Below are 11,211 nucleotides of genomic sequence, written 5' to 3' on the forward strand. Positions count from 1 at the left end.
TACATATACCTATCATCTTTAGAACATGTGGTCCAACCAGATATCATTCTCTCATTAATGCAAAATAGGTGTCTTATTATTGTCAAATCTTTCTGACGAGCCTATCCTTCAAACATCCTTCGAAGGTACTCAATTTTATCATAAGCATCATTATGCTCTTGTTGCTTCTAAAGCTCAACACTTACAAGCATGAGATATGAAACATCAGTTGCATAATCAATTTGCCTCCGGTAAGCATTTTGTTGAGCACATGTTTTATTCTCGGCTAGAATAAATAAGGGAGGGGTTTGAGTGACATCCTTGAACCTGAGGACAATCCTCAAGTTCCCATATCAATTGAGGAAAATATTTTATGTCATCTTGTCCTTTTCAAGGACTATTACATAGAGAAGTTATTTTTGTAATTTGTCATTTGATATCTACAATATTAAAGTGCATAAAATGACTTAGTCTACAGATGATCATTAAATTATGTTCAAGTGATTATTCATATATATATATATTCACAATATATATCTCCCACTAATTTTATCAAATCCATAGCCCTAACTATTAATTTGGAAAGAATATTTTCTATATCATTTCTAGTGAGCCAAGATCCATATTTCACCATGCGTTAGGTCAACTTTGGCTTTTCTCCTAAAACATGATTATTTAGGTAGACAACGTTTGTCAATTATATCAACTATATAACTCTTGGATAGCTTTGTAGAACACCATTTGTTCATATTTATCTGATAAATCTCACCAAACTCTATGCTTCTAAGTTTACAATCCTATTGTGGTAACTTAGTTTAGTCAAACCCAATAGTCAAAAAGTATCAATATACTTTAGCACATCTCCCACGATAGATGGGAGTACTTCGCTTTGGCGAACCTACTCCTTGTTGATCTAGGGGTTAATGCATTGGACTCATTGGAAGACATCTGATCACCTTAATATTAACTTTAGGGTTTTTTTAATTTTAAAATGATCATGATCCCATCATAAAGGGATTCCTAATTTTTACTTGAATAAAATACTTCAAATTAATATTCGTCAATGGTTGATTTCGAGGTAGTGAGGGAGTCACAACGATCTCACTTAAAATCCACAATCTTACAATTTCAATGAACTCGCTTTTGACAAAATCACCCCATGTCAGAAATAAAGAAAATTTGTATTTTATTCCGTATATTATAAACACGAAAATCTCATAATCGTTTGTTCATTTTAAAATCTTGAGTCGTTATAGATTTTATCTTGTTTAGCAAGCATGTCATGGGTGTCGTATCTAATACATACTTCCTAATTTAATTAAGCATGCATCTTTATAAACTACTCTACATATACATTCATTATATGCGCATATATATGTAAAGTGCAATAAATAAACATGGTTGGTTATTGGTTCATTCTATGTGATCTTCATCAAGCTAATGACAAGGATCTAGGTCAATCTAAGGAGAAAAATAAATATAAGCTAACTATTACATGTCTTCTTTCTTGTATTGCTTCTTTGGATGGCCTTCATGTGAGATTACCCTTCCTTGATCTTCAAATCTTCATATCTTCATGTACATTACACGAATGAATAATAAAAAACTAATCTAATGTACTTACAATAAGAACTCGAGTTACATTCGAGATTTAATAATTACAAGATCAAACAACATGCAAGCCGTATTTTAAAAAAACAAAACCATTAACCTAAGGTCATAAGCCATAACCATCCACCATGCTCAATTAACACATAAGAACATGTTAAAACACATAATATGATCTTAACATATCATACCCATCATGATATAATCATAAAAAACAAATATGGAAAAAATTAGAAAATTCGAAATTAAATCTGATAACATTAAATCGAAGATGACGGGGCCTAAACGAAGTCAAGCGCCTTACAGATCAGTCGATGATATCTTTAGCTATCTGTGTCGTTCAGACCCTTGATTCCATATGAATAGTGTATTCGTTCACCAAAATCGGACACCAGACACAGATTTCAGCCAATCCACTACATCCGATTCAGAATCATATCAAATACGATTCTTATAATAAAAACAAATATAAAACATGTATATATCATTATATATACAGATTATATAATCATCATATGATTATACAACTCTCATGAATATCATATATTCAAAACATATACATACATACTCATATAAAAACATAACAACATGTAAAATATACAAAATCTATATATTAATGTCATGGAATATTGTATACATGTTATCATCAAAAAACCAGTAAACATATAAACGAATTAAACACTTTTTGCAAAAAGCTCTTGTCACACCCCAACTACAAAACACACACACTCTAAATAAAAGAGTACCTTAATTATTACAAACTTATAAGTCCAAAGGATGATAGTGATCTAATACAACCCAACCAAAATAATAACAATTCCAAGATCTTTACAAGTTCAGAGTTTGGAACAGCCCTTCTAACTAATACCACGATTACATACTGGCGGATTTCGCCTAAACTATATATATTCTACCTGCGCCTCAAATGGTCTTCACCCTGCCTAGCGGTTGACTTACGGGCGGTCTGCTTGGTATGAACCATGATTGCTAGCTGTAGATTAGGGTTAAACACAAGGAAGTGAGCTACAACGCTCGGCAAGTACTAATCATTCTACTAAGCATGACATTATCTCAAAATCACGAGTTCATAAATCAAGGGGTTATGGATACTGGTAAGAATGGCAATAAGAAATATGAAGTTATAATATGAAGACGTGGTAAAATTATAGCAAGTGAAACATGGTATATGGAATCATGATATCGTGCAATATGCAATAGTATAAAGATATGGTAGAATCAAAATAATCGAAACATGGCATATGGTATCATGGCATCGGTCAATCATGTTATAATTATCAAATCATCAAAATCATTTTAGGACGCTACGGATTACAGCCGGTGATCAGCCGTGAAGTAATCCCGAACCGCGCTGGGTTCTCAAATATAATGGGATCCCTAGGCTATATGTGAGCCTATCAATAACAAGAAAAGGACTTGCGTCTGGGTCCAATCCACTACGATAAGAAAACATTTATTTTATTTTATTGATTTATAACATGGATGTCGGGGAAAGATTGGATCTCAACGTAATTGAATTAGATTCAAGGATAGAATATTTGAAGGTAAAGTACAAATCAAGCTAAGAGTGATTAACAGAAGTATTTGAAATAGTTATGGACATGGGGTTGTTATAACTAAACATTCGTGGGAAATGTATATATATGAGCAACAGTTATAAGAATAAAGAGGTAAGTAACTTGCCAACAATTATAAGCATAAGAAAATAGTAGTACTCGCTAACAATTTTAAGCATAAGAAAATAGTACTTGCATTCCAAAGGTTCTAAGATTATTCGATCTTGACAACACGAGTCTTCCCCTTCGCTTCAGAACCTACACATTATATTAATCTCATTACTATTCACTCTTTATCGACTTATAATCCTATAAGATTCTAGACTAACCTTTACCCCTATTATAACTATGATTACACAAACTTATAATTACACATAACTTAATCGCATACAATTCAAGTAATCCACATAGTCACATAATCACGTAATGGCATGACATATGATACTTAGCTATTATCACCTAAATCTCTAAGCACGTAAGCAAATAACACATAAGAACTATCACTAATGCTTCACTCTATATATTCTGATCTTAACTTAAACCAAAAGATGCTATACAACACTCAGACCCTTCACTCCTAAGTCCCAAACACAACATACACCACTAAGGTTTCCTAATGCCACTCGAAAGGGTGCTCTCGGGTTTCTTGGTGGAAATGGGGTGTCTCCACCTTGGGCCTTCATTCCAAACCACTTCCCACAGGTTGTTAAGACTATAAAATAACTTCTAAAGTTGGTGAGACTCAAAGGCCTCACTCCTAAAAATTTACAAAGGTCAAGACTCTCACCGAAGTCCCATGCGAGCAACAGTTTGCACGTCATGTGCTCTTTAGCCAATATCTCAACTTCTACTTAGGGAATTCTAACAAAACCAATTCCCATAGATTCTTAATACCTATACCTAATTCTCAGACTTGGTTTCAGGCCAAGGCCTCACCTAGGCCTCTCTAGACTCTAGTCCAAAGTTGACACTTGTCCAGCCTTCCTCGAATTCACTCTGCCCTGTTTTCACTCACATAAAACTCACTTTTCTCATTCAATTTTCAATTCTAAAGGTTTATTAAGCTTCCTAGGGATGCATTACACTTATTGAAGTCAAGGCCCCATAAAGGCCTAGCATAAGGTATGGTTATAGTCGACAAAAGTTCAAGCTTATGCAATTCTTCCCTGTTCTGAGTTACTCTCGGAAATGTGTGTGTGTGCCTACCTAAATGCAAGTTTTTCAGTGAATCAAAACCACTGGACTCAAGTACAACTCAAGTACTAAATCCAGTAAACTTGGGCCTAGCAAGGCCTCACCACAAATCACCTAAAACAACCTATACTTGTGGTGAAAAATTCTGCTACAAAGTGCCTAGTGTACCTCCTTCCACTCTAACTCCCAAATCAACATCAAAACCAACATCCAAGCCCCCAAATCTATCCTACATTGTACACAACCCTACTATCTATCATTCTATGGAAAAATGTGAGCATAAACTTAGCCATAATAGTCATTAACCGAGACAAAAACAAAGAGCATAGAAGAGCAGATTTTACAAATGAAATTTTAGGCAAATATTCGAACCAAAAACACATGGTAACAACTTGATGGATACAAGATTTAATCATAACTCATTAAAGAACATAACATACTAGCATTTTAGAGCAAAAACCACGGCATGTATTGCACAAAAACTCATATTCAAATCACATAATACATTTATTCAAAATATCACTTATACTACGACATGCAAGCATTAACTTCAACTTTTAGTATAAAAATCATAGCATGGAAGGATAGAAACTTTATCAAAACATATTTTAAAATATCAACGGTTCTTTAAAAGTCATATAAAAAGCTTCTTTCCTTTTTGAAATCCAATAAAACTAACACATAAAACACAAAAACCCATTCGGCTCATTGGAGGCATTGCCGAATGCTTGAGGCCAAGATTATGGCTTGAAAGTAGAAGCATAACACTTCATCAAGACCATCTCTTGCTCAATTTTTATAAGCCACAATTAGTTCAACTCTAGATTCACAAGAATTAAAGTTAAACCCTTGGATTTAGATACATGCAACTAAGAAAAACTCACCTTAAATGATGATATGAAACCAAGTGAAATTAACCTTGCTTAGAGGGGTTGAAAGATGCAAGAAGATGAAGAAATGAAAATAAAGAAAAAAAAATAAGAGGGGAGGGGCTTGAAGGCGCAGCCGAGAGAGAGGGGAGAAAGAGAGAAGAGAGTGAATTGGTGGTGGAGAAAATGAGGTGAGTGGAGTGTATATGTTTGTTTTTATGCCATTAAAATGGTAGTGGAGGTTGAACTTACCAATTTGTCCTTTATCCACTAATATCCAACTATTGCATGCAAGGTTTTATTGGTCTTTTGCTTGGTCAAAGAGAGTTAGTGGGGAGTGAAATGACAATCCTATCCTTGACTTCTATTTGAGTGGAAATTGCATGCAAGGGTATGGTTGTAATTTAATAACTAATAAAAGTAAAATTTAAAAGAATGACTTTTAGTAATTAAAATACAAATCCATAAATTACCAAATAAACACCATAAATACTATGAGATTTTAGAAATTTAATAAAATTATTTTCAAAAATTTCGAATAAAATTTTATATTAAAATATTTTTCTAATGTTAATATACTAAAAAAATAAATCACAAAAAATATAATTAACACACTATAAATCACACAAATAATTGCAAGTAACTTGATTATATCCCATAATACTAAAATAAAAATTTATCGCCTAATCGCAACTATTCAAATATTACTAAATCGCGAGAAATCTCTATTATTTACTAATCGCGTAGCGAAAATCCTACTCGGTATGAAAATTACACGTTTAAAATATTCCAGCAACACTCGCAATGCCATACAACAAAAATTACACACAACATATAACGAATCCGCATAATCGGCCTTATAACACAGAATATTTATGAATATATATATCGCATTTATAAAATAGCTCTAATATTTACTGGTTGTCACATCCTCTCCCCCTTATAGGATTCTGTCCTCAGAATCTAGGAGAATAATTGAGGATACCGATTCCGCATTTCAGATTCTAATTCCCACATTGCTTCTTCGACTCTAGGATTCCTCCATAATATTTTACCAAACTTACTGCTTTATTCCTAAGAATTCTCTCTTGTCGATCTAGTATCTGCACAGGTCGCTCTTCATATAATAAATCAGCCTGAATCTCTACTGGTTCAATCTCTATCACATAATTGGCAAATGGATTATACTTTTTTAGAAATGAGACATGAAATACATTATGCACGTACTGATATTGTGGCGGTAAGGCTAACTCATAACCAACTTTACCTACTTGGTTCAAGATTTCAAAAGGTCCAATGTATCTTGGCGCTAACTTCCCTTTCTTACCGAATCGGGTTAAACCCTTCCATGGTGATACTTTTAGTAACACAGCTTCCCCAATTTCAAATTTCATATCTTTCCGGGCGGGGTTCACGTACTTCCTTTGTCTATCCTGAGCATCAATGAGTCTCTTCTTGATCACAGTGACAGTGTCCTTCATATGCTGAATCAATTCAGGTTTATAAATCTTTCCTTTTCTAACTTCATCCCAACTCGTCGGTGTTCTACACTTTTTTCCATATAACGCTTCGTATGGTGGCATGCCAATACAGGAGTGGTAGTTATTGTTATACGAGAATTCTACGAGTGGTAGATGATCGTCCCAACTTCCCAAAAAATCAATTGCACAACTTCGCAACATATCTTCAATGGTTTGGATTGTTCGTTCGCTTTGGCCATTGGTTTGTGGATGTTATGCCATACTCATGTCTAACTTCGTTCCAAGGTTTTCTTGAAATTGCCTCCAGAATCTCGAGTTGAATCACGGGTCTCGATCCGAAACTATTGATATGGGTACACCATGATGTAACACGACTTCGCGTACATATATATGAACTGGTAAGTCTAACAAAGACTTCTCATTGATTGGAAGAAAATGAGCCGATTTTTTAAGGCGGTCAACTATTACCCAAATTGCATCATGTCCAGAACGTGTTCGCGGTAAACCCACTATAAAATCCATAGCAATATTTTCCCACTTCCATTCTGGAATCTTCAATGGTTGAATCAAACCACTTGGTCTCTGATGTTCTGCTTTCACTCTTTGGCATGTGTCGCATTTTGAAATCCACTCCGCAATCTCCTTTTTCATGTTCGGCCACTAAAAACTCTTTTTCAAATCATGGTACATTTTGGTACTTCCCGGGTGAATCCAAAATTTTGAGTTGTGTGCTTCCTTCAAAATGTCATTCTTTAATTCAGTCACATTTGGAATCCAAATTCTTGTTGAAAATCTCAACACACCTTGTTCGTCTTTTTGGGTACATATCTCTTCTCTTGTCAACTTATTATTCTCTTGAGTCATCACTTCATCTTGGCATTTCTTTATCCTTTCTAGTAGTGTCGGTTGAAAAGCAATGACATAACATATTTTTTCCGCTCTTCGATGATCACAAAGCTCTAATTGAAATTTTTCAACTTTATTAAATAATTCCTTCGGCATCGTTATCATATTTAACCTTTCCTTCCTACTCAAAGCGTCTGCTACTACATTGGCCTTTCCCGGATGATACTGTATCGAATAATCGTAGTCTTTGATCAATTTCAACCATCGCCGTTGTCTCATATTCAGCTCCTTCTGAGTAAAGAGGTACTTCAGACTCTTATGATCGGTGTATATCTCACACTTTTCCCCATATAAGTAGTGTCTCAAAGCATTAAAGAAAACACTATTGCAGCTAACTCTAAGTCATGAGTCGGGTACTTCTGTTCATGCGGTTTAAGTTGTCTCGAAGCATACGCTATCACCTTCCCATATTGCATCAATACACATCCAAGTCCTTTGTAAGAGGCATCACTATAGATTATAAATAATCCTTATTATCTGGTAATGCTAAAACCAAAGCAGTTACCAGTCTTTGCTTTAATTCTTGAAAACTATTTTCACACTTCTCCGTCTATTCAAACTTCTCATTCTTCATTGTCAATTTGGTCTAGGGTATGGAAATCTTCAAAAAATCCTTTACAAATCTCCTATAATATCCCGCTAGTCCCATAGAACTTCTCACTTCCGTTGGCATCTTTGATCTCTCCCAATTCATCACTGCCTCAATATTTTCAGGATCTACTCTAATCCCTTCTCTTCCAACAATGTGTCCTAGAAATCTTACTTTAACTAACCAAAACTCGTACTTCGAGAACTTGGCATACAATCTCTCCTTCCGCAGCACCTTCAAGACTATTCTTAGATGTTCTGCATGATCAGCTTTTGTCTTTGAATATACCAAAATATCATCAATGAAAATTATGACAAACTTGTCCAAATACTCCTTGAATACTCGATTCATTAAATCCATGAAAGCAGCTGGTGCATTCATTAACCCAAAAGCCATAACGAGAAACTCGTAATGTCCATATCTTGTACGAAAAGCTGTTTTTAGTATGTCTCCAGACTTAATCTTTAATTGATGGTATTCCGATCACAGATCAATCTTTGAAATATAAGAGGCTCCCTTGAGTTTGTCAAACAGATCATCAATTCTAGGCAAAGGGTATCTATTCTTAATCGTCAACTTGTTCAGTTCTCGATAATCTATACAAAGTCGCATGCTTCCATCCTTCTTCTTCACAAACAACACTGGCGCACCCCACGGTGAAACACTTGGTCTTATAAATCCCTTGTCTAGTAATTCTTGTATTTGCTTTGCTAATTCCTTCATCTCTGTTGGTGCCATCCTATATGGAGCTTTCGAAACGGGTTCGGTGCCGGGTGCAAGGTCTATTGTAAACTCAATTTGTCTGTCCAGGGGTTAGCCAGGAAGTTCTTCGGGAAAAACGTCCAGAAAATCTCTTACCACTGGAATTTCTTCCGAATTTAAAACTTCTCTACCTTTATCAACTACATATGCCAAATACGCCTCGCATCCTTTTCGAATCAACTTCTTTGCTTGCATAGAGGTGAGAAATGTCTGAGTTTGCTTTTGGCCCTTGAATGTTACTTTCTTACCTTGAGGTGTACTTAATACTACTGTTTTATCCTTACAGTCTATTTGAGCACTAAAACTTGTCAGCCAATCCATTCCTAAAATCACGTCGAATTCGACTGACTGGAAGGGAACAAGGTTCACATGAAAAACGTGTCCAGCTATCTCTATCGAACAATAAGGACAAATATGATTTACAGATACTCTATCTTGATTAGCTAAGATAATGGATAAGGGTTCATGCATTGATTGGGTTTCACAGTTCAACTTATCAACAAAAGACTTCGAAATAAATGATTTGTTGGCTCCCGAATCAATCAATACTTTAGCACTAGCGGCATTCACAAAAAGCGTACCTGACACCACATCGGTACTTTGAATTGCATCATTCACGTTCATATTGAAAGTTCTTGCTTGAGCTGAATAAGTCAAAGCTGGACAATTTGAAGATGATGCTATCTGAGGTTGATTGAGAGATATTGAGAATGATGAGGTTGGCATAGGAGTTACTTGATTCACAGGGTAGGGTACAGGTCAGTTGCATCAATTGGTTATTACCCACTCCTTTGCATTCTTGTGACACATGTCCTGGTTTCCCACACTTATAACATGTGATGTTGGCCTTCTGATTCTTGTAGTCATGAGCATAATGGCCCTTCATATGACACTTGAAAAAAACTATATTCGCCTTATTGCAGATTCCCGTATGTCGCCTATTACAAATATTACATTCCGAAACTGATCCTTGCAGGGGTTTCTGTCCACTGGTTGATTGAGATCTTGTCTCATGTGTCTTATTCCCAAATTCTCTCTTCTTAAAGTTTTCGGGTCCACTCTAAGGTTTAAACCTTTGATTAGTCCTCTGATTCTGGCCCTTGTAACTTGAGCCTTCTTCTCCCATTTCAATTCTTCTCTTCTTGTTGCCTTTCTCCTTTTGATTTTGCTCACTCTCGCCTTCAATTACCATCGCCTTCTGAACCACTTCAGCATAGGTGGTCAACTCAAAAGCTACCACATGACTCCTTAACCAAGGTTTCAGTCCCTGCTGGAATCTTTTTGCCCTTTTCTCTTCAGAATCAACATACTCTCCCACAAACCTAGAAAGTTCTGTAAACTTCTTTTCATATTCACCGACCGTCATATTTTCTTGCTTTAACTCAAATAATTTCATCTCCATTTGTGTTTGCATATAGCGAGGAAAATACTTATCCAAGAACATTCTCTTAAACCTATCCCAAGTAATAACTTCAGTAGATTCTAAAGCTTTCGCCGACTCCCACCAATAGTTTGATTCACCTTTAAGAAAATAGGTGGCATACTCCACCTTCTGGTTATCTCCAACATTCGTTAAGGCAAAGGCCTTTTTTATTTCCTTAAGCCAAGCATGAGCTTCTAACGGGTCTTGTGTTTTTCCTTAAATTCCGGGGGTTTTACAGATTGAAATGTTTTCAAAGTAGTGACACCTTCTGGGGGTGGTTGAGGTGGTTGTATTTGTTGAAGAAGTTGTTATTATTGGGCTATAGTAGCAGTTTGTTGGCGTACCAACTCCACAAGTTGTGCTATATCAGGGTTTTGGTTTTCTCCGTCATTTTCTTGATTTGTAGGTCTTCCTCGGGCTCTTCTAGGTGCCATTTTCTGAAATAAGAGTTATACAGTTTGAGGGATACAGAATTAGGGTATTATTTACAGTTATCATGGTAAATAGTTTTCAAACAATAAGGGTGATGCATGGTGATAAGCAAGAAATTTTAAAGGAATCAAAAAAAGTACATAACTGAATTTAATAGGGTTCAGGTACGAATCACAAGGTACAAATACGATTACAGATCCGAATTAAAATAGTACGAGAGTCTAGAAATGGAAATAAATGACATGGTAATAAAAGGAACAACCTAATCCAAGCAACTAAAGGTCAAGTCTCCTAGAGCTCATCCTAAGCCTCCTCCTCAGACTCCTCCTCATGGGTTCTCGCAATGTCGGGGGTAGTGTCCTCACGTAGCATCTTAACCACACTCCCAAGCTCA

General features: G+C 35.6%; 1 protein-coding gene across 1 annotated transcript; it reads right to left on the bottom strand.

Moving 5' to 3' along the window:
* Positions 1–8,197: 8,197 nt before the first annotated feature.
* Positions 8,198–10,819, bottom strand: LOC141685712 (uncharacterized). The gene is made up of 6 exons (XM_074490801.1): positions 10,730–10,819; positions 10,036–10,559; positions 9,746–9,842; positions 9,544–9,646; positions 9,059–9,354; positions 8,198–8,476 (listed from the first exon to the last, which is right to left on the bottom strand). Exons 1-6 carry the CDS (start codon positions 10,817–10,819, stop codon positions 8,198–8,200), a joined length of 1,389 nt encoding a protein of 462 aa, XP_074346902.1.
* Between the last annotated feature and the right edge of the window lie 392 nt (positions 10,820–11,211).

This window comes from Apium graveolens, chromosome 9 (genome assembly GCF_009905375.1).
Source record: "Apium graveolens cultivar Ventura chromosome 9, ASM990537v1, whole genome shotgun sequence".
NCBI lineage: Eukaryota > Viridiplantae > Streptophyta > Magnoliopsida > Apiales > Apiaceae > Apium > Apium graveolens.

What these genes read in the sequence shown, in the direction of transcription:
- LOC141685712 (XM_074490801.1), bottom strand. Translation starts at nt 10,819, where the DNA reads ATGGCACCTAGAAGAGCCCGAGGAAGACCTACAAATCAAGAAAATGAC. An exon ending in TAGCACAACTTGTGGAGTTG is followed by an intron (nt 10,560 to 10,729) that starts GTACGCCAACAA and finishes GCTTGGCTTAAG; the next exon opens with GAAATAAAAAAGGCCTTTGC. An exon ending in ACAAGAATGCAAAGGAGTGG is followed by an intron (nt 9,647 to 9,745) that starts GTAATAACCAAT and finishes AATCAACCTCAG; the next exon opens with ATAGCATCATCTTCAAATTG.